The sequence below is a fragment of the Harmonia axyridis genome, chromosome 2 (genome assembly GCF_914767665.1).
Source record: "Harmonia axyridis chromosome 2, icHarAxyr1.1, whole genome shotgun sequence".
NCBI lineage: Eukaryota > Metazoa > Arthropoda > Insecta > Coleoptera > Coccinellidae > Harmonia > Harmonia axyridis.
Genome location: NC_059502.1, coordinates 30,352,473 through 30,377,763, shown reverse-complemented (window position 1 = coordinate 30,377,763; position 25,291 = coordinate 30,352,473). Strand labels below are relative to the sequence as shown.

Here is a 25,291-nt window from a genome sequence, read left to right as displayed (position 1 = left end):
TAAAAAAACGGAATTTTTGAAAGTTTCGATAAAAAAGTTATCGAAGACGTTCATATAAAAAGAGTATGCATTATTATACAAAATAATATTTCCGAAAACATTGAAGCTTTTGAATTATGGTTTATTATTTCTTTTCATCTACAACTTGACGAATCATTGAAAAGAGCGGCTAACAGAATCGAAATCTTGGACCACCTTAGATTGACTACCTCTGAGCCACTAATTCAAAATAGGAAAAATATTCAAAAATTTGGCAAGCACGAGGGATATATGCTTAGTGCCATTCGAATAAATAAAACTTTTTTAATAATCTTCCCGAATGTTCTCGATGTCTTGAAATGAAACAAACATATTGACCAAAAGCACACTTACAAATACCCGGATATTTTCACGCTGCATTGATATTCAGTAGAATTAATGAATTAATGAATTGTAGTTATCATAGAGCAATTAATTTTTGTTCCAAATTTCTAGAAAATACATCATGATTTTTTCAAAAAAAAAGATTTATGATTCTTTTTATCTAGTTCATGAATTCTACACATTCCAAAACATAAAATACAAAACATTTATTGGCGATCTTTCTTGAGTCTATTTCATGGTTTCATTATTATTAATAACAACCAAAAATCCAATAATTACGGACAATGATTTCAAATAAAATTGCGTTGAGAGAGTGACTTATACATGTAACGCATTCAAGTTTGGAAAGAAAAAACAATTAAAATTATATCACAGCAACCACATGATTCAATCATACTGAATATTCGATTTCTGCTATAAATTTCTTTAAATATCGAACGGCAAATTCGAAAAAAGGAACTCTTCTTTTTACATCTGAAGTTTTAGATAATTCCAATGGGAGTGCTATGTATTTTCGACTCAAAATTTCATTATCATATGCAAAATCAAAAATTCAATATCCCCATAATGATAGCTGCATTTAAATTGTGAATTCTTGACCCGAATTTGCACTAAATGATCGATAACGCTAGCCGAGCGCATTCGCCATTTTGCACCGGACCTATTAATTCTCGATTCTCCATAACTCTGTGAGAATTCATTAGAACGGCTTAATGAAACCATAAAGTTTACTGTATTGTCATTTTGCTGGAACACGTGAAATTTTATCACGATGTAATTCAGGGAAGTTTATCAAAAATAGACTAGCAGGAATTCATTGTAGTCGAGAGCAGCCTCTAGCTAGATGGAAATTAAATTATAGGATATTATCGAACTTTAATGTTCACACCTAAGCGCCTCTTTTGACTATAGTTAGGAGAATTCCAATTAACAGAAAATATTCCTTGAATTGATTCACCATCCAGTGGGTGTAAAATTCCCGAAAAGAAAAAATTTCAATCAAAAGTTATAGGGAATTCAATACGGTGGGAATCGAGACTTCACTTCATAAATCTAAAGACCAGGAGAACATACATAAATTTCGAATTATTTTCGGCTATACGAAAAACTGAAGTAGCTTTTTTGTTTGAATAGATTGAGGAAAGCACAAATGTGAAAACAGGAGTTTTGAGCGCTCATTCATCCATGCATGCATTGCACTATGTATAAAGGTATACACTGATCAACAATTGCTAGGGATCACTTATGAACTTTTCTTCATTTGTATTGTTTTCAAGTTATCTCGTAAATATCTGTACATTATATGTTCTCTAAGGAAAAAGTAAGATGTTTTGAGTTGATTATATCAAAGTCTTCCTCACTTCATCGGCTCTTGTTCACAAAATCGATTATTATCTGTAGGCTGTTATAGGTGGAGTGAAAAGCAATGTGGTATTTGATATTAAATCTGTTTTTTTCTCTCGTTCAAACACATGAAGTGACAATAATTGAAGAAATGAGAACAATATCAGCTTATCAGTCATGCCGAGAAGACGTTTGGCTCCTGTGCAACTGGACCAAATCATACGGTGGATACAGGAAGGTTTGTCCCAGCGAGAAGTGTCCCAGCGGTTGAATGTTTCGCAAAGTGTCGTGAGTCGGGCTTGGAATAGGTTCATCCAAAACGACTCAGTAGCTTATGTTCATGGGGGAGGTCGGCAGCGCAGTACAACAGCTGCCCAAGATCGTCTTTTGATCCTCAATGCTAGGAGAAATCCCACTTACCCGGCGTCGCGGCTCAATAGATCACTGAGAGTTGCAACAGGAGTTCTAATTTCGAACCAGACTGTAAGACGACGACTACATGTTCGTGGTTTGAGAGCACGTAGGAGGGTACAACATCCCCGTTTGAATAGGGAACACCGGGTTCATCGACGGCAATGGGCTGAGGAGCACCCCAATTGGACACTTGAAGATTGGAGCCGATATTTATTTACGAATGAGTCTAGATTTCGTTTGGTCAACTCCGATGGACGTATTCTTGCTTGGGGGGAAAGAGGTCGAAGGTATGCAGAATAGTTTATGGTACCCACAACAGCTTTTGGTGGAGGTTCTATATGTGTATGGGGAGGCATTTGTTTGAACCAACGCACAGAGTTGGTTGTTCTGCAGAACATCACCATGACCAGCCAGAGATATCACGATATGATTATTGAACCCATAATTGTTCCGTTTGCGGCTGCCGTGGGCGAGAATTTCATTTTAATTGACGATAATGCCCGTCCACACCGTAGTCGTCTGGTTAATGAAGCGCTAGAAACTCATGCTATTGATAGGATGGACTGGCCAGCTCGCTCTCCAGACATGAATTGCATCGAACATGTCTGGTCTGAGATGTCTAGACAATTGTCAACCTTAGAACAACCGATCAATAACCTGGAGGACCTTTCTAACGCTTTACGGGATATTTGGACGAATTTGCCCAAAATTTTATAAATCGTTTGATCGAAAGTATGCCTCGTAGGGTAGAATGCTTGAGACGAGCTCGTGGGGGACCAACTAGGTACTAGCTTAACCGAAACTTCAGCCTTCTTGTAGTTTCATCAAATTTTTATGTTATTCAAACACAGAATTTTGAGTGTTCCTAATAAAGTCTTTTTTTCTCTCCAACTTTCCATTTTTTCGTTCTTTTCTCAAGTGAACCATATTATCAACTGAAAATACTCTGATATCTGACGAAATTTATAATCTTGGAGCGAATATTTCAGAAATAAATTTAGAACAAGTAAGTGATCCCTATCAAATGTTGAGCAGTGTATTTGAGATGTGATTAATAATTTCTATCGGGTCTGCAGTCGGAAAATTTGGGATGGCCACATGGCCACGGAACCCCAAGTGGCCTACTCGGATTTTGCCCATTTACTTACTCAACCAGGGCTTTCTAGAGCAGAATATTTCAAGTTTCTAGGACTTTCCGTTCGAGAGTTATCCTGTTGAAGTGTTATCGTATGCAATGTATGCACTTAGATGAAAAATAACAATTTCAAGCTTTATGCAGAAATACGTATTGATCGCGTTGTTAGAAGCAGAAATCATTCGAGAGGGATTTCCAAGAAATTAAAGATTATCTTGGGTGTGCACATCAAAGAACGAGTTCGAGCTTTATACGAATTTCTGTGTAGCTTCATCAGAATCAATGAAAATGCAAGCAAAACATCACGAAAAACCTAATATTTCAGTGACAATAGATCCAATCGAGTTGAAATCTTATGTGTAGATGTATAAGAAAAATTTCTAGAGCTAGATCGTAAATTCAAGTAGAATATTGGAAAAAAAACACCCGATATTTTTGTGACTATCGATCGGATAAAGATCTTGTGCGTAGGTATATGTAGAATTATCATTTCACACTTCCTGCAAAATTTTATATCAATAGCTTCCAGAATCATAGGAATTTCAAGAAGATTATCTCGACTTTCTGCAGATTTTCATTTCGATCGAATGGGCAATTTTAAAATTAACAGAAACCCAAATTTCCGAAGGGATATATTTACGGAATAACTAATCGGATTTTAGCTATTGACGAACTAAACCAGGGTATTCGAGATACGAAGCTACCCTCAAAATTGAATTTTAGTATGAATTTGTTATCATAGTGTCAAACCTTATAGTTCGAAAATTATCGACTTATAATTCGAAAAATACAGAAATTGTGACAGAATGATAGGAGACGAGTGCTCAGAAGAGAATTTCTAGTCACAGTACTTGGAAATTTTTCTATATGTCACTTTTTTGAGGATTTGTTGGTCGCATCACGAGATTTTTCTGCTTGTTGAATTAAATTTGCTTGTATGTAAGTGAATCTTGACATAATATTATCCCTAATTTTAAGCTTTGTTTTACTCAAGAAATATATTTTTCCAATAAAATTTCAATGATTTGCGCTGATTATTTGACTTAGCTTGTTTTCCATAATCTCACATTCTTGTGAACATGGAATTTTTTATAATTGTATCATATGGAGAAACTTACCTCAGGTCCTGGTGGTCCTTGAAGTCCAGGTGGGCCAGGTGGTCCTCGGATTGATTCGCCAGGTGGTCCCTAGAATGAAACAAACACGAACCATTATAAGCGGAGGAATGAAGGGAAATAAAATAGACAGAAGAATGATTAAATTGATACAACTTGAATTATATATTATTTTATATTCCAAAATTTATTCCCTCAGCAAAAAAAGACACTGAACAAGATGAATAAAAATTAATTATTGAGAAGCAATTATTTTTTTCGATAAATACATTTGAAGAATGTATTTTTTATGTTGATTTTCTATTCAATCGAATTTGTTCTAATTTCAGAACATTTTCAACCATCCTACAGCCTGTTTCTCGGAGCCTTGCCAGATATAAATTCATGTGATTTAGCATCCTATTTCCTAATCGAAATAAACCGTTTAACTAAATTTCGGTATACCTACTACTCGGAATGCATGGAACAAGGAGATTTCTATGGTTTTAAGTTAGAAAAAAATTCATATCAACATATACCTATATGTCAGAAAATGTTGAATGAAATACAGCATTCCGATTTGCTTTCCACTAACTTTTACTACTTCTGCTGAATGTCGGGAGTTCGAGACTCGAGCCGGTAACGAAATTTTCTGGTAATGGGGAACCTTTCAATAATCCCCTGGCTGTTGCGTGGAAAATTAATAGAGCTGTGCCTGAAATGGTGATGGTCACAGTTTTTTGGATCGTCGGAAACCAACTTTTGGTGCAGAGGTAAGTACTCAAACGATTTCGTAAAGTGGTTTGGGTTTGGTTTGGACTGGTTTGATTAAACGCATTCCTTCTCCGATAGCCAGCAAGTTTGACATTTGTTTGAAACATCTGGTTTGAATTCGTATAAATATGAAAATGTTTTAAGTGTTCTAGAATTTAATATTATGATGAAAATAATAAAAATGACTGAAACAAATGAGGGAAACGATCGAAAAAAAAATTAACCTCGACAACAGAATGAACATTTCACTTATTTATTGATTATTGAAATTACAGGAAGACAAACAAACAACATCGCGTTTCTGAATAAAATCAATGAAATCAGCTATAAGCATGGAATACATAAAATGCCAAATATCAATGTAAGGTTATGAATAATATTTGCGTATTTCTCAGATTATTATTTGGCACTAAATACTAAGAATAGGTTTGGACCGGCATAAATTGCTGCTTGGACAGTGGACTTGTCACGGTCTTGTTTGCTTGAATGTCAATATTTAAATGAGCATGCGTCGTTTGGCTTCAAACTCGTGCGGATCTCTACCAAAACAAACCTAGTAAAAGAGCCCATAGAACTAAGCTTCTGGGAGGTCTTCTGATCAGAATTGATAGCTTGCTGAATTTAGTAATTAAGAATGCAACGATATCTATAAGGAGAAATATATGATGCTCTTCATCAAAACACAGTTAAAGAAGAGAACGATGTTGGTACTAATAATAATAATAATAATAAATTCCTTTATTTCAAATCATCCCCACAGTAAATTACAGAGAGAGAAGCGAAATGATGTCAACAACAATATATACAATCTATACAAACTCTGACAAGTTGTTACAATCTAGAAAATCTCTAAGTGAATATGGTTCCAGTTTAATTAGCAGTTTCTTTATGGCATTCTTGAATTTTATTAAGCTAGATAATCTGCATGTAGATGGTAATTTATTATATAGTTTTATGCACATATAGTAGGTTCCTTTTTCTGTACTTGTAAGCCTATGAGAAGGGTAAATGAAATTCGTCGTCCTTGTATTATAGCCATGACCAAAGTTAGAGCTGAATTCAACTTGGTGCCTGAAAAAGAACATCAGACACTCAAATATATACAACCCATATATAGTCATAATCTGCATATCCCTGAAAACACCCCTGCAGGTGGCTCCAAATTTCATATGCCTGATTGATCTTATGGTTCTTTTTTGTATAATGAAAAGGAGTTGAATGCTGGAGCTGCATCCCCAAAACACAATCCCATATCTCAGTACCGATTCAAAGTTGGCGTGGTACAGTATTTTCAATGTCCTCTCATCCATATGTCTGGATACCACTCTGATTCCATATCCAATGCTACTCAATCTCAGCCCAGTTTTTTCCACATGACTGTTCCAATCTAAAAATTCATCAATATGTATTCCAAGAAATCTCATATCATGAACAGGTTTCACTTCATTGCCATTCAGGTTTATGGTGCCAGTTGGAGTAACTCGGGAGTTCTTTGTTCTGAATACCATAATGTTTGTCTTCGACGAATTCAGTGCCAACTCATTCCTGTTGAACCAATCACAGATTCTAGATGAACTGTCATACGCCTTATCAACTGCCTCCGGGAGGGTCCTTCCAGATACCAATATGTTGGTGTCATCCACATAGTTCACCAGTCCATCCATAATAAGGTCATTAATATAGATGATGAAAAAAATAGGACCTGCGTTACTGCCCTGCGCTAGACCTCTTTCTTTAATTGCAATATTGGATTTGTTTTCATTAATGATGACTTGCTGTTTTCTGTCTAGAAGATAAGATTCAATCCACTTATATGCTTTTCCTCTTATGCCATATTTTTCAAGTTTTATTAGTAAATATTCGAGGTTCACACAATCATAGGCCTTGCTAAGATCTAAAAACACACCAATTGCTAAATTCTTCTTCTCAAATTCCTGGAGTATCATATTTACAAAATGATAGATGGCAGTATTTGTAGATTTACCTTTCAGGAAACCATGTTGCGAGTCCAAAAACAGATTACATTTTTTGAAGAAATCCAACAATCTTGTGCACATTACCAGTTCGAAAATTTTGGAGAATGAAGAAGCAGGAGTAAATTTCTGGCGTTGAAAACTTCTTGTTTCAAGTTCATTTGTTCTGTGGTAAATAGATTTGAGTGTTTACTTCACATCAATAATATATGAAAATAGTTGAATCCTTATATGACGTGAAAGCATTTACTACAATAAAGAAAATATAGATGACATTAAACCCAGAAGCCGCATGCTGGAATCGAAAATGTCAACTTTGAAGACGTGAGGTTATTTATAGGAGGGTAAATTTTCAGAAATTATCCCTACATCGTGATTATTTTTCAGATACTAATTACTCTGCCGGTAACAATAGCAAGCGGATAACATTTTTTATGAAAAATAAATTTATAAAAATATTTGCACCTGGCATTAAACCCGACATTCTGGAATTGAAATAATCTCTAGGGAAACGATATGATCAGGAAAATACATTTTGAGGATGTAACGAATGATTTTGTATGAATTGAATCCAGAAAAAAATTATTGTGGTTTCTGAGATATAAAAAAAAATGCTCGCTGGCGTTGATGTCCTAATGCATAATAGTTATTTATGTAACAAGTGCAAAAAGTGAATATTTGCACGAGTTGCATACAACATTTTTTCTACGTTCATGCAAAAAGCAGAAAATGATTTATTGAGGTGCGGCACTAGGTGTAGGAAATTGAAAAGCGCAACTTGAATACTTTATTATTAATATCGATTTGCATTGAAACAAGAACTAATACGTTACAAACAATTTAACTCAAACTTCATTTTTACCCTCAATGTTGAAAGTGAATGAACAATTGGTGCAATTTTCAATATGAATATTTCGTAGTGAAGTACTTTTTAAATCCACTTCTTGTATTGTTACTTCTGTAAACGTAGTAGTACTTGGTAACTGTACATCGTTATTTCCTTCAGGCTGAAATATTTGTTTGTCATGATGTAGAATGACAGATGGGTGCTATAAAAACTTTATTGCACTAGTGCAATAAAGAACTTCTTTTTCCACTAAATATAGTTCAATAAAGTTTTGCTTTTTGCATGAATGTAGAAAAAAATGATTACCTACTATTTTTCCAATATTCCATTATATTTCTTTTTGTTCTGAATATCGATGCTTTTTTATGGACGCGCAAAAAATTCTATGCTCGAACTGTCGTCCCTATTCAAGAAAGATTTTCATTTCGAATTATTCATAATAGAGTCAAAACCAATCGTTTGAGGTCACTATCTACTCAAAATTCTAAAATTATAGACATTCGTGGAAAAATACATCCCGCTATTCCCGTGAAACAAGTGCTTAACAATAATCCAAACAAATACATCCATAGATTACAACCGTCTATGAATCCAATTTCGAAAGAAGGTAAATGAATCACTCTGTATATAACATCTGCAGTTATTCCATTGTGCATTTCCGTTTCCATCATTACGATCTTCTAAAATGTTCGGTATCATGTGGTCTCGTGAAATGAATCTATCCTACTTTTTATTTCCCATCTCAAGATAAGGAAAAGTTGAGAGCAAAAGCCCGCAGATGATTAATTAGATCATCTCGGAGGCGTATGAATCTGAAAATTAGCATCGCCATGTTTCGGAGACCCTCATAACTCACATCTCTTATGAATCAAAGAGGGCCTTTTCGAGTTTCGGGAGAGCAATTTTGCAATTCATGCTATTATAACTGTACCAATCCGGTAACAAGAATGTATCGTTACATGGTTATGAAACAATGTCGGGTTCAAAAGACTATATATTATTCATAGTTCCTAAAATGAGTTAAACAATAACGTTCTTTCTTTACACTGAGGACACATACATACTTTATTACCAACTATTCTCAAGAATATATACAAAGAATTTGGATTTTTGAATACACAATCCAATAATGGATTCGATCAAATACAAGAGCATTAATAATTGTATTATTGATTCGAAGATATCAAAAACTTCTCGTCTGGAGTAGAAGAAAAATTAATCATTCGAAATGAGACGGCATAAAAGTTCCATTACTTGCATACGGTTTATATTTTCTTTGGTGATTTTATAGGATATCCTTAGGTTTTTTTTGGGTAAAATTCATTCAGCTGAATATCAATTTCGAATATTATTAATGAAAACCTTCTGCCTCATATGATCTGAAATTATGACTATGGAAAAGTTTAATTCTGTAGTTAAGTATGGATATACAGATTTGAAAAATGCATTAAGAAAGATTGGATATTCAACGTTATTCCGCCGAATACTCGTGGTCCAGGAAAACAGTACTACAATCGAAACATCTGCACGATACGATTTCAAACAAACGATTGTTCTTCTTTAATGGCGAAGTGGGAATGGTCACATTTTCGCCAAACCTAGGTTCCAAATAAAATGAATTTCATTGTTCCATTTGCCGAAATGACACGATCTGAAAAAGTTACACTGATATATTGTGTGACTACTCTGCCTTGTAACTTGGACGGTCATCCTGTTGAAACTAGACATCATCGAAATTAGTTGATAGCTATCGAACTTCCAGAATAATTTCATTCTGTGAAAGCTTTGCCGCATTTAGGATGAGAAACGGCCCTATATTTTAATTTCTGTCCAAACATTAAGATTTTGAGGATATTGGGTGTGGACAGAAATACTAAAATGCTTTTTTTCCTAGGTCAATACCTTATTACTCATGAGTTATGTTTTCGATTCAAGGAAAACGATTAATCCTCAGTGAAAAGATTACTTATAATTGATAAAATGTAATTAGAAATCAATTTTTTTCATTCTCCTTCTTCCATAGTTTCCATACGTTTTATTATGTCCTCATTAAAAATTTCGTGTTTTGTTCCTACCTCATATCATCGGCAATCATTCATTTTCAAAATATTCAGAACAGAACTATCGCTTCTATCGATTTGTTCAGCAAATTGTTTACTCGGACAAGGTGCACTGATTTCAGCAGCATCACACATATTTATTTCTTTTTCAGGGGGTTTTTATTGAACAATTTTGGTGGTTTATCAATTTCGCAATTACTGCATGCTCGCAAAATTAAAACATTTCTATTCAGGGAGAATTTACTCTGGTCTCAACCGATATGGTCTGATAACGGATCATACGATTGTAGAGTGACTAATTCAGTATTTCGACTATCAAGATCGCAGCCGCAGCGCATCCCCACTTCGCCATAAAAAGAGAACACTAGTCTATTAGATATCGTATCATGCAGATGTTTTGATCGTTGCAGTGTTCTCTGAAATAACGTTGAATATCCTATTTTTCCAAACATAATTCCCAAATCTGTATGTATCTTCTTTCAAGCTCATATCAGAGAAAGAAATTATTGAGTTAATTTGCAAATGTTCTCAAATAAAAAAAAAGAATTATACTTCAGTCTAACACCGTAGGAAAGTATACTGTCACTTCGGCATTGATAGTCGGTGATAGTTCCATCCTTTATGATATCTTTGAAGTAGTTTCTCGTTGTGATCATTTGATCTTGGATGACTAGGAGGAAGCCTTTCGTTTCTGCATACATTTTACATGATGCGATTCCATAGTTCTATGCTGGCATGTTGAAATTATATCCTTCTTCTCGTTAGAATATTATCCATGCAATAACTTCTCCCCCCATCTTTACAGCTGAAACCTGTTGCTCTGTCGATCGTAAAAAGCGATCAGATGCTGCCTACTTCACGATAGGGAAGAACCCATGAATAACGGAAAATTTGAGAAATAGAAATATAGAATCCCAACATGAGGTTCGTCAGGGCGTATCTACAGTCGACGGTGGATATGACAGCATGCGAGACGTTAGCGGCAACGTATAATAAAGCAACAGACGTATGTCGAACAAAATGCTATCACACAAAAATTAAACTTTCTAGGAGAACAATTACACGAATTTCTACGATCCTAAACCAGAATTAACAAGCAGGTCTTCAAGAATAGAATAGGTTGAAAAAGGCTATCGACAGAGGCTATTTGAAGTTTTCAACTAACCCGAAGAAAAAGTAGTAACTTGTACTCGATGTGAGCATGAACACCATCAGAAATTAAGTCCATATGAGGTTACAGAACAGGGACTTCACTAACAACACTAACCGCGCAGTTTCGAAATTATTTCTAGTTCATCTTCCGAGAGTGTGAAGATGTCCTTGAAATTAGTTTGAAACTGCGCGGTTACCCAGTGTAATCGTCTAAGAGTTAAAATGCAGTTTTATTAGTGAAAAAATATATGAAGTAAAAGAATTGTTTGAATCGGATCTTATAGAATGTGAGGGCACAAATCCAATAAAACGACATTTTCTTCCTAGACTGAGAACTCTCTTTTTTTTTTCGAACGCCGATAATACCTTCAATAAATTTAGTAACGTTCATTAAACGTTATTACCCTTGACATTTTCAGTGATAAAAACGGTTGGTTATCCAACTGTCTCTTAACGAACCAGTGCCCATTAGGAAGAAAGGAGAAATATTACAAAATTACCTAAGTTATTTCTGAACTTTTCAAAAAGCTTGCAGTTTATATGAATAATTATATTTTATAACAAATGAATTTCAGGGCCACAGATTTGAAAATGAATATAACAGGAATTTCAGACTTTCAATTAGTATTAAGACACTATTTTAAATCTCTTATGGAAGTAAACATCAAACGTAAACACGATCAAGGAAAAATCTACTAGTAGGTTGTGAGATGATTATTCGAAAGTTCTAACAATACTTCTTGAAAAAATTATATCCATATCACTAACAATTCACTGGTGCTTTTCTCATTTGTTTTTATATTGGTGTACAATTTTATTATTTCTCTTATATGTATGTAATACGATATTTGACTAAAGATATTTGAAGAAAATAAAAATCCCCAAAAAAATTTGAAGGCATGGACATTTGCACTCTTGGAGATCTCCTGATAGCAAATAGGTACATCTTGGTCTTCAAGAGCCAGATTCAATTTAATACTTTCCTAATTTTTGACGTAATGCTGTATCCAAAGTTATACAGGGTGTCCCGTAAAGACCACGTCAAACCGAGGGAGAATGTAGATCAAAGGACAACCCACCTGCTATCACAAAATTCCCATCATAAAAGTCTTACCGTTTTCGAAATATATATATATTTTTTTTGAAAATAATGAATTTTTGCCCCTTTCAATAGTTTTATCCTTACGGTTGGTACAATTTTACATCTTTTTGGTTAATTTTTTCAGTAAAATATTGCTGAAGAATGATTTTAACGTTTACATTAAAAACATCCTGCGAACATTTTAAAGGGGGGCTATGAGAAATATTTCTATTGGAAATTTTGGTAGTGGATTATTTTGTTCATGAAGTTTAGCCCATCGTAGTGGAAAAAAATGTACCGAGCTACTGCTGCACATTACACCAATAAATTGTCTATTTTATAGTGATTTCGAAGAGGTATCACACAAGTCATTTGTTATTCAAAGAAAAAAGATATGGCTGTTTTTATCCAAATGGGTACGTTTCTGACAAAATCAAGTTTGTCAATTCTGTTAAGAAATCTTCGATATTGCATTACTTAGTGAACAATGGCAATTGTTTACGTGCGGAAATATTACTCGCAAAATCATTCACCTCAACGAAATACAATTTTGCCGGCAAATTTTGCGAAAACATCATGCAGATCCAGATTTTTTGGGAGAACGCATCCGCAATTCGGCTTCATCGCGTATGGGTGTTGCGTATACTTTGTCTTTGAGGCAGCCCCAATAATAAAAGTCCATAGGATTTAGGTCTTCATGTACCCATCCTTGGTACAGGGAGACTCTTCGCTCCAAATGATCTTATTAAAAAAATCTGGATCTGCATGATGTTTTCGCAGAATTTGTCGGCGAAATTGTATTTCGTTGAGGTGAATGATTATGCGAGTAATATTTCCGCACGTAAACAATTGCCATTGTTCACTAAGTAATGCAACATCGAAGATTTCTTAACAGAATTGACAAACTTGAATTTGTAAGAAACGTAACCATTTGGATAAAAACAGCCATATCTTTTTTTTTTTAATAACAAATGACTTGTGTGATACCTCTTTGAAATCACTATAAAATAGACAATTTATTGGTGTAATGTGCAGCAGTAGCTCGGTACATTTTTTTCCCACTACGATGGGCTAAACTTCATGAACAAAATAATCCATTACCAAAATTTCCAATAAAAATATTTCTCATAGCCCCCCTTTAAAATGTTCGGAGGATGTTTTTAACGTGAACGTTGAAATCATTCTTCAGCAATATTTTACTGAAAAAATCAACCAAAAAGATGTAAAATTGTACCCACCGTAAGGACAAAACTATTGAAAGGGGCAAAAATTCATTATTTTCAAAAAAAAAAAATATATCTCGAGAAAGGTAAGACTTTTATAATGGGAATTTTGTCATAGCAGGTGGGTTATCTTTTGGTCTACATTCTCCCTCGGTTTGACGTGGTCTTTACGGGACACCCTTTATAACTATTAACTAATCATTAATGAAAAATCTTCTCGCTTTTTAGGAATAAGAAATGAATGTGGCGCACCATGTATACGTCATCAATTCAACTAAGATCACGCTAATCTGTGGCCGGATTGACGTTGGAGAAGACCAACCGAAAGTTTTTACTGCGTTTTAACGACCTCCATTGTTCTTTGGGGAGAATCGAAGTGAAAGAGGGACGAGTTGCGTGAAGCAATTAAACATTACTTACCCTTGGGCCCCTGTCGCCTTTCTCTCCTCGATATCCTAATCCGGCTGCATTGTAGGAAGACAAAATTTCATTGCAACAATTCTCACAGCCATAATTACAATTCTTACCATCTGGTGGCGGAGGAGGTGGTGGTGGGAATTCTTCGTAACCGCTGCCTTCGGGATAAACGCCGCTTCCCGAGGGCAAACCGAATTCGGTACTTTCGACCTGGAAAAAGAAACGAGAATATGAGATCGGTGATAAGTGAAAGGAACTTGGGGGCGAGATTAGTAGGTTATGGTTGAGATATCTTGAAGTACTGGGTGGCCACTTCATTTTGAACAAGTTTAAGATTCATCTTAGATGTCTGCATATCCTCGTGCAGCCAATAATTTGGTAAATGATATTTCAGACGAAGCGAATTCGATATGGGATACCTGACCTTTTTTTCCAGTGATTGGCACTATACTATACTATATTGTATTTTCTCTATTTCAGTATCGTACTGAGATGATCGTAATGAACTCATTACCGCATTGTTTTCAGTTGTATTTTTCATTTTGTGGTGTCTACACAGACTTCAGACTTCCAATCCTATCAAAATCAAATACACGTCATATACCTATTGTCAATATAATATAATTTGGATTCAGTGAAATGATTTGCGACATTATTCGCAATTTCTTTTAATTCTGTTGGTGTTAAATCAATTTCGTCAGACATAATTCACGAATTTAATGCGTAATTATAAATTATTTTAAAATTCAACATGTACGATTCAAATTGAAATTCCGTAATCTGTCAATTTTCGTAACAGTCACACCAACTGCCAATATACAATAGAAATATCACTAGGATGTATGATCTGAATATTTCATAGAAATTCGAAAATATTTCACAAAACTAGACTGAAATAGAGTAAATATCGTCTAATACTCGTTGCAGAAGGCAATTCCAACACTCTTACGTTCGAAAACTCGCTCCTTCGTCGCTCTTTTTCGAATTTCGCATTCGTGTTGGAATAAGAGCCGATTCTGAAACTTGTTTTAGAATATACTATTGAGCTACAAAGGCAAAGCCTCAGCTCTTACTGATCTAATCTTACTGAATAATAATACAGGCTGTCCCGTAAAACGACGTCAGCCCGGCGTATGTTTATAGCTCAGGTCATGACCGAACAGAATATCCAAATTTGATTTTAGTTAAAAGTGTCTTAGTTTTCTAGATATCGACAGTTTTAGGAAAATCGTAAAATCTGCATCTTAGTCATTGTTCTGAGGGCCACAAATGTTGGTATTTTGTTATTCTCTTTTTAATCAAAAATTGTAGGCGGATTAGCCTACCCAACATGACCATAGATTTTTTCAAGATGCGTATGGAATTCAGAAAAAATGAATGGTTCTCATTTTTAAATTTTTTAAAATTTTGTCTTCCAACTCTGATTGTTTCTGCTATGAAAAAATTATAGCAGACTCACTCGGTATGTTATGCCAAGTTAGCCTTTCAAGTAAAATTAGCGATAGAATATATAAAATGAGGAAAAAAGATATTAACATAATAATGAAAAGGGAGCACATTCTGGGATGATCATTTCTAGAATATTATTCGGAGAATTCACCGTCAAAATGTTAATATTGTTGAATTCGATGTTAGAATTGCTTGCCACTGGCTTGGATGCAACCATATCATCTTTTCAAAAATGATCGTTTCATTATTCGCATTCAGATCTACAAATAGAGCATTAATTCTTTTTCAGAGTTCCATTTCAATATCAATCGGTTTGAAATATGCCTTCTCCTTTATTCAACCACAGAAGAAAAAATCTAATGGATTCAAATCTGGCGACCTAGGAAGCCACACAATGGGACCAACGTGTCCAATCCATCATTGTGGATAATGTTCGTCCAAATAATTTCTTTATTGGCATGCTTAGTGTACGGACAGTCAGTATTTTACTGCCACATTAATCCACGTCTAGCTAAAGGTATTTCTTCTAGAAGATAAGGTAGTTGGCTTTCTAAAAAAAATCCAGATAAGTGTCACCGTTAGAAGTTATTTAGACGAATATAAACCACAAAGATGGATTGGGCGCCTTGGACTCATGTCGTAGTCTCCTAGATCGCCAGATTTGAATCAATCAGATTTTTTCTTCTGGGGTTGCCTAAAGGAGGAGGTGTATAACAAAACAATTAATACTCAAATGGAACTCACAGAAATAATTGAAGGTGCTGCTGAAAAACTGAATGTCACCGGATGCGCAAAAGTAATGAAGTGATCATTTTTGAAAATATGTCGTGCTTTCATTCAAGCTAGTGGAAAGCAATTATTTTCATATTTAATTCAACAATATTAACACATTGAAAATAAATTCTTCGAATAAAAGTCTGAAGATGATAATCCAAGAATGAGCTCCTTTTCATTAAAAGGATAATATATTTTTTTCTTATTGTGTCAAGTTGAAAATGATATTTAATCGAAAATTTTACTTAAAAGGCTAACTTTTGGCATAAGATGCAGAGCTATTCTGATATAATTATTTTATAACAGAAACGATCAAAGTTGGATGACGAAATTTGAAAAAATAAAAAAGTGGGAACCATTCCATTTTTTGAGTATACCATAGTTATTCTGGGAAAATATTTGGTCCATGTTGGGTAGGCTGATCGATCTTTAATTTTTGATCGGAAGGAGAAACACAAAACACCAACATTTGTAGATGTGGCACAATGACTTGTAGGTGTAAAGAAACTGTCGATATCTCGAAAACTAAGACACTTTCATGAAAATAAAATTTGGTTATTCTGGTCGGGCATGACCAAAACTATCAGCACGGGTTGACTTCGGTTGACGGGACACCCTGTATGTATCAATTGCCATATCGCCATTGAGAGGATCGTGAAATTTCATTCAAACCACCATTAAAAAATCCACTTAACTTTCACCAAATAATTTTCAACCCAAAAATGCTGGTCACTACAAAAATCGTCAGTCAGATTTGGATTTTTTTAGGATATAGAAGCCACAATAGTACTTCGGAACATCTCAGTTATGTTATTATTTATTCTGAGCTATCCACTGATTATCATCACCAAGTTAGTTGTTAGATTAAGTTACTTGTTAGTATATAATATCTAAATAATATTACATTTTGGTAGGTATACATTATTATGTTATTATTGTTGTAGTGGATTATTCTGATTTTTAACGGTTTACAGGTTGTTCCACCATTTACGCGACGCTGTAAATTACGATTGAACGCTGGAATTTTTGAGTTTTCTTTAGATACAATATCATAAAGCTCGATTAGAAATACATTCTCAAATTGTTTGAAAATACATAAGGTATATCAAAAAAGTGTATATATGTACTAACATATGTTTTTTTCTTGTGGAACATATTATTTCCAGAATTTTTAGGTAACGTGGAATAAATGAATCGACGTTTTTTTCCATTCGCTTGAAACTTTCTGGAATAAGCCCGTTATTAACGTTTGAATAATTTATCAATGAATCGTTCCATTTTGATTACCCAGTAGAGTGTTCAATGATTATCAAAAAGTTAGTACTTACCTCCGTTAGAAATCGAAAGTTCAACCGTGGTCTCGACCCTGGTTCCCTTATGGAACACGAAATTTATTTCATTTGTATTATATGACATTATGATCCTCTATACAATATTAATTATTGCTTGGAACTGTTAATAATTTTGAATATCATTCCGATTTATCTAGAGTTAATTATTATTTGAACAAACGTTCCATTCTGATCACAATACTGATGCTAAATGCAGTGGATATTCTAGTTATGAAACAAAAATATAGCGCAAAACAAACAGTGCATAGAGAGAATTGCACCGTTGGCATTATTTAATATCCGAATGCACATATACCACTAGGTACTCATAATAATAAACGTGTGGGTTTCTATACCTACATCACCTAGATCAGCCAAATGGTGAGGCCAAAAATCGGAATCGGAAGATATGAAAGAACTTAGTAATTCATAGAGTTACACAGAATGGGTACTGGACATTATACGATTTGGCAAAATGTGTGATGATGCTGTATGAGGATAGATGCCTTATGAGACGGACTTCGATACTTGCAGTGTCTATTATTATCTGACTTATTTTCTATAACCATTCAACGACTTGCATTCTTAGACTATACACTGTGTCCGTAAAGTATGGAACAAATTCATTTTTAGCTCAACAACCCATTTTAAGAAATAATCCTGGAACACGTCGATTTTTATTTCAATTTACCGTATTTTAAAATAATAATAATGACATTTCACAAAAAACCAGTCGACTATGTTTTTTTTTATTGATGAGAAATAATTTCTTTCATATTCTGTCTGCTAGACCACATTAATAATAATAATAAATTTATTTGCAGAAAAATTATACAATCTACAAACAAACAAAATTTCCACAAAGGCTAAGCCTGTCCGTGGGGTGAACAACCAAATTAGATTTTTTTCTCAATATTAATGAACAGTGCAAAATAACAAAGCCAAAATATGCGACACACAACTGAACAAAAAAAAATATATATTTTTTTCCCTTTTTTACCATTTTTTCAAGCGTATTGTAAAGGCAAGTTCTAACAAGACAAACGAAGATGTATTAACAGAGAGTTAACCGAATTTGAAAAGGTCAGATATTCTGTGCACAGGTTGGTCCATCAGAAAGAGCTTCACTCTTTTCTTGAATATCGGCGCAGAAACCGAATTCCTGGCATCCACCGAAAGAAAATTATAAAGTCAATCCGCCAGTCTATCAGAGGCCCGCTGGAATATCGTAATAGTACCAAACATGTTTGGCAACAAGTAATTTTTATTAGTCTAAAAATGTAATAAACTACAGGATGTCACATTCAAACGAATTGCCGCTGGACAATAAATATTTTTGATAATATTGTTAATTAAATAAAGAATGTTACGCGTTACTTTATGAGCACACACGAAACTATTGTATTTTTGTCCACCCTGTACCAATTGGAATCAACATGTGATACATTTTTGGAATCAGCTCAGCTAGAGTAATCGGAAAATTGAGACAAAATGGGGATTTCTAAAAAAAAAATGACGGTGACGTCATTAGTCGGAAGTATATCAGATTATTATTTCAAAATACGGTGAATTGAAATAAAAAATCGACGTGTTTCAGGATTATTTCTTTATAAGGTCTGTTTAGCTAAAAATGAATTTGTTCCATACTTTACGGACGCAGTGTACATCAGATTGATTATCTTTTCAAGCGTTCAGTTTTATCCCTATAATGAAGGATATATGCCTCAGATTTTGTGAGAAAAGATTTCCATAAGACATATCGTCGGCTAAGAGTGTAAATCTGCTATGTCCATAATGAACAATTTTACAGGAGACCAACAAAACCGTACAGTAGTGTTATAATAATAATAATAAGAGAGTTTATTCATGAAAATACATTCAATAAACGAATAAACTCCATTGAATGTATTTTCATGAATAAACTCTCTTATTATTATTATTATAACACTGTACTGTACGGTTTTGTTGGTCTCCAGTGAAATTGTTCATTATGGACATAGCAGATTTACACTTTTAGCCGACGATATATAATACAAAAAATAAAGGTGAAGTTTCTCCTGACAAAAGTAGCAAATAACTCACAACATTGGCGAAGAAGAGGATTAGAGAATCTTCTGAGAGAAAAATGGAAGTTTGACTTGTGCTTCTGATGATTCTTTAGAGGAAAGCCACAAAACTAGAGCAAAGAAATTGAGACTAAAAGAAACTATCGATTCCTAAATTCAAACTACAGATGAATCTCTTTTTTATTAGTCAGATTCTTCTGATCAAGGTACATATGAATGTGAAATGTTTCTAGGATTTTAAGAAGATAACTTCAGAGGTAGATTGAATTCAATGCCCTATGTGTAAGAAATAGTTGCATGAAACCTGCAGAATGTACAGTGCATCCCATTTTGGGTGAGACTGCCAGGTTTCTCGCTTGTTATTTGAGATAGAGCCTTGCGGTTTTCACGTTCCTGTCCTACTTTTTCGTGAAACTCAAGTTGGTCTTATCAGATTTTGCATAACTGTTTCCGTTCAAGAGATACAGGGTGATTTTGGAAATTGATACTTTTCGGACCCCTCCTTTATCTCCGAAGTTATTAGAAATAATGCTGAGGTAAAAACTACATCTGAATCAGAATTTTGCGTTGAATCCAGTGGCGTACTCAATTTTTTTTTTCGGGGTATGGTTTTGAAGATTCAACACAAACCTATATTTTTTTCAATGGAACACCCTATATATCATTACCTCGTTGAATTCGTTATTTTTTTCCCTTCAAAATGATATATGATACTATATAGGTAGGATGGTCAGAAAGGTTAAAAAAACACTAAAACATCAAATAATGATGATTTTTTGTTAATGAGCAATGGATTTCCCATATGAAAAACGGTTCAATTGGATAATTTTAATTTGTGATTTTTATAAATAGTAGAGTAAGCTCACAAAGATAATACACTCATCACTAACATGAAAAACAAAACGTAGGTACCTACCTAATAAGAACAAATAAATAATACAAAAATTCATAAATATTGCATAATATCTTACAGCTTGAACTGTTCAAATTACTGTCCATTTTCCTCTAATACATAATTGACAAAACTTTTCAATACGCCTGAGTGCATTTAATATTATAAAAGGGCGGTTTTGTAAATCCTGGAAAACTGCCTCTGTTGATACACGAAGTTCTTCGAGACTGTTATGTCTTTTACTGTAATATATTATATGTATTAGGGAAAATGGACAGTAATTTGAACAGTTCAATCTGTAAGATATCATGCAATATTTATGAATTTTTTTATTATTTATTTGTTGCTATTAGGTAGGTACCTACGTTTTGTTTTTCATATTAGTGATGACTGTATTATATTTGTTTGCTTACTCTACTATAAATAAAAATCACAAATGAAAATTATCCAATTAATCCTTTTTTTTCATATGGAAAATCCATTGCTCATTAACAAAAAATCATCATTATTTGATGTTTTAGTGTTTTTTTAACATTTCTGACCATCCTACCTATATAGTATCATATATCATTTTGAAGGGAAAAAAATAACGAATTCAACAAGGTAATGATATATAGGGTGTTCCATTGAAAAAAATATAGGTTTGTGTTGAATCTTCAAAACCATACCCCGAAAAAAAAAATTGAGTACGCCACTGGATTCTACGCAAAATTCTGATTCAGACGTAGTTTTTACCTCAGCATTATTTCTAATAACTTCGGAGATAAAGGAGGGGTCCGAAAAGTATCAATTTCCAAAATCACCCTGTATCTCTTGAACGGAAACAGTTATGCAAAATCTGATAAGACCAACTTGAGTTTCACGAAAAAGTAGGACAGGAACGTGAAAACCGCAAGGCTCTATCTTAAATAACAAGCGAGAAACCTGGCAGTCTCACCCAAAATGGGATGCACTGTACGGGGATTATTGCAATCAATGTCAACGTTTTAAACTAAGGTACGCTTTCTTCGGACAGTCTCCGTCGAACGTCGCGTAATTCTATCAATCTCATAGCTCCATCCAGCTACGGGTTGCTATTGGTTAGATAAAGTCATCGAAACGCGGCGGTTGACGGAGACTGACCGAAGAAACCGTAGCTTAAGGCATGAGAAGAAAAAAACAGTAAATGTGTAACAGTTGAGAATGATGGAAAAAAAGGAAAAATTCGAAGAAGTAATGTAGCTGTTTGAGTTCATTACAAAAATTATTTTCCCTAGAGGAAATCAAATTTTTTTTCGCAGAATATTTTTTAATTTTTTTTTCTATACCAATTAGTTAATCCCGAAGAGTGTTGATTAAATCCAAATATTTTCGAATTTATTTATATGTGGAACTATTCTACAACTGGCGGCGTCTTAAACACAGCTTAGACATCTATCATTATTTATATGTCCTGTTTAGATTCTTTGTCACTCAAAAAAATTGAACGAATAACTGGAATAACTGAACGAATTAAGCTATCAATAAACTATCAATAAAATCATCTAATCTCCATATACTCCTTAACAATCGTCCATTTTAAAAACGTGTACAACTATCCCACATTTCCCCTTCATATTTTATTGTCCATCGTTTTGAAAAACTTTTTTTCATTTCATGCCCAATAAATGTGAAATAAAAATATTAACTTCTAAAACACCCTGTATATAACTGAAGAAGAGTTCATAATCCCCAACCGTAAGCGTGCATTAATTTTGTCGCTTCAGACAACAGACACAAAAGTAAGGATAACAGGTTTACCGATGATATACATTTATCGGACCACAATATAGAATGTTATCTGGGCTAGAATTTCATGCTGAATGCAAAGACAACGCCATTATGTTGTGTTGAACAACGTACTTATCTCACAAATGATGGGAAATTTGATTCCGAATAACAATTAGTGCGGTTATTGCAAATATTCATGATATATAATATATCCCGTGTAGATACACCCTTGTATTTCTAAACCACAAACCGGGATGTTGTCAGATTTGCTTTAGTCGAATAGGTATACTAAATATATCCAAACTTGATACCATAGATATGAAAATCTTGATTTGAATATTCATGTTTCTGATGAATTCGTGAAAATACTGATCACCATTTAAGGCTGTTGTTCATGATAATAATTCGGCTGATTTACTATTCTAAGCGTTTTGATCCATATAGAATCAAAAAACAAAGAGTAATTACCCATTCACCGTTTATTTCATTCGATATGGAAATTACTGCGGATTGAACTTAAATATTGAATGATAAAGGATTACACTTCAATAATAAAGTGACATGATCGCATGACTCAACAACGATGACAACTAATGGAACATACTATTATTATCGATGATATTGATTTTGAAAGAGACTATTCGTTTCATTTATCGGAGCTAATTATGACTTCATTGATAGAAAAACTACGTTTGAATTCTTGTGCCAAAGTGAGAAAATATTTGTGTTAGTTTTATGTTAAAATTCAATTTTTATTAATAACATGCAGTTCATCTCCTTGTGTTAAAAGCGTTATTTATTATTTGCGTTTTCGAAGGATAACTTACAACTGGAATTTCATTGTCATCATTCGACTCTTCTTCTGACTGAAAACCCTGATGAGAAGAAAATACAAAATATTCATTCAGTAAAATTATTTAGTAGAGCAAACAAAAAAAAGAGAATTATTTGTATTCAACTTATTGTTATACAGGGTGAGTCTTTGACTTATACATATATTTTAACCCAAGATTCCTGAGGTCAAAAGAAACACTTTTTTCCTTTACCATTTTTTCTGATTCGGCCCGGTTAAAAAGATACAGGCTGTTGAAAATCGATAAAAAAATGTGATTTTCAGCTATATCTCGTAAATGGTTCTATCGAAGGAAATGATTTTTGAAATATAGCTTTTTTTATGTGATACATCTTATCCGAACACAAGATTCCATACACATTCTTCTGTTTCTTTATTATGAACATTCCCATAAAAATACCAGAAATTCGAAGAAACCAACTCTTAAGAGTAATTTGAACGTTCATTGAAGAATATTTGGCTAATTTGAAGATTAAAAGTATTCTTCATGTTTTCTCGTACAAAGCGCCGTTTTCGAATAACTTGATCTTAAAAAAAAAAATTATCTGTGAAATTCAAAAAATTGGGTACTTTGGCTGAATGCAACTCTGTTCTGTTGTGGAAAAAAAAACCACAGAAATGAATATTTACTATGATGTCATGTCTCAGATTTTAGAATTGAAGTACTAGCCAACTTAGTTTGAAAATGAAGTTATTTGAATAAGCTCACCTCAACTCCTCGATTTGATAACAAATTACTGAGCTTTGGCACAGCTCTGATAATAAGAAGATACTTCACTAAAATCAACATTCTTTTTGAAAAGTCCAGATTATTCATAAAGCCCATGTTTAAAAAAGTTTTCACAAAATAGTCCCATTATAATGACAACAATCAATATCCCACTAAAGACTGCTGCTATCGAACAATACTGTATTCTTCTTCGGCTCATTCAAACTCACATCGAAACATACCACTAGGACTAGGTACATACTAGACAAATTTTCATGTGATTGAGATTGAATACTTTTAATCTTTTGCTATTCCATAAATTCATCCTAAGAGCATATGATTGACATACTTCCAAAAGGGCCATAATTGTTTTAATGTGAAAACAAATTAGGTGAGTTGAAAGAAACTGGATATTCTATTGTGGATATTTAAATTGAATACTTCTCATTTATTTTCAATGCCAAAATCAAGATGAATTAAGTAGTAAAGTTGGCTATAATGTAGGTACACATTAAGAACAAATTTGATTACAAGTGGAGTCTAACATTTTCCATTGATTACAGAGCCAGAATATTTTACATATTTCCATATTTTCATACTGATGGCTTCAAAAATATTGATGCATTTCAATATTTTTATGAGATAGTTGGAACAAATCAAATGCTTCATTTCATAACAAATATCTTATAACAATAACAGTGTAAACTGTAAATGAAAATTTTAGGTTAGAACATAGATTATTCGAACCGAACTGCTGTGTTTATATTTGGCATCACTCGAAATTTGAAAGTCAAACTTAAAACCACAGGTTACTATAGTCTGTGTTAGAACTTTCACAGATCAATATTATTTATTTGAGATTTTAAGGTTAAATGGCAATTCTTGTAAACAAAACGATATCATATAAATGAAATATAATGAATGAATGGATATGAATTATGAGTATCAGAGCTAATATGGGTGGTAGCGAGCTTCGTTATAATTATCGAAAATGAAATAGAAATCAAGAGAAGAATATTTAATCTTTAGCGTCAACGAATTTGGAATAACTCATTTATTTTATTATAAACACTACTTTGTTCAACAAATGGAATGTTAAACGTGAGTTTATGATGGTTTTTCTAATTTAGTAGCTTATTTCCAAGGTTCAAAAGGTATATCTTATGCTTGAGAAAACTTCAGTGTTCCGGTTTTCAGGGGTGAATTAGCTCATTTTGAAAATTTAAAATGGCTATATCTTCTTAACAGGGCCGAATCGGAAAAAATGGTAAATGAAAAAAGTATTTCTTTTGACCTCAGGAACCTTCGGTTAAAATATATGTACAAGTCAAAGACTCACCCTGTATATGAATATTTGAGTTATTGATATATTTGATTATCACCCAGTTGCAGAACGTCCATTAAAATTTATGCAATCATTAAAATTGCAATCCTCGAGTAAGAGGAGCCTATTGGCTACCTGCGCCGTTTAATGGATGATTAAAATGCGGCATTGCATTTTAATGCGGCATTGAATTTCAATGAACGTTCCTGCAATTGGGTGTATATTGTAGCGTATATATTGTCACATCGTAGTGGCTCCTGAAATGTA

General features: G+C 33.6%; 2 protein-coding genes across 10 annotated transcripts in view; both read right to left on the bottom strand.

Moving 5' to 3' along the window:
* LOC123674247 (collagen alpha-1(XV) chain) overlaps window positions 1-25,291 on the bottom strand; it is a 457,507-nt gene that overhangs the window by 114,127 nt on the left and 318,089 nt on the right. For 2 of the 7 annotated variants that reach the window (XM_045609182.1, XM_045609186.1), the window contains exons 6-8: window positions 22,966-23,013; window positions 13,881-14,087; window positions 4,375-4,443 (exon numbers count right to left, since the gene is read on the bottom strand). In XM_045609182.1, coding sequence (XP_045465138.1) covers window positions 4,375-4,443; window positions 13,881-14,087; window positions 22,966-23,013 — 324 coding nt within the window. The remainder of the gene's footprint in view (window positions 1-4,374; window positions 4,444-13,880; window positions 14,088-22,965; window positions 23,014-25,291) is intronic. The other 5 variants (XM_045609187.1, XM_045609189.1, XM_045609183.1 and 2 more) reach the window with 3 other exon arrangements.
* Window positions 5,839-7,202, bottom strand: LOC123674251. 3 transcript variants are annotated; one of them, XR_006746622.1, is made up of 3 exons: window positions 6,567-7,202; window positions 6,387-6,511; window positions 5,839-6,195 (listed from the first exon to the last, which is right to left on the bottom strand). XR_006746622.1 is itself a non-coding variant. In XM_045609193.1 (2 exons), the coding sequence occupies exons 1-2, from the start codon at window positions 7,179-7,181 to the stop codon at window positions 6,184-6,186; spliced, it is 807 nt and encodes a 268-aa protein (XP_045465149.1). In that variant the 5' UTR covers window positions 7,182-7,202; the 3' UTR covers window positions 5,839-6,183. The 3 variants fall into 3 exon arrangements, 2 of the variants coding, with proteins under 2 accessions (XP_045465149.1, XP_045465150.1); XM_045609193.1 differs by having other exon boundaries at window positions 6,387-7,202; XM_045609194.1 differs by having other exon boundaries at window positions 5,839-6,511.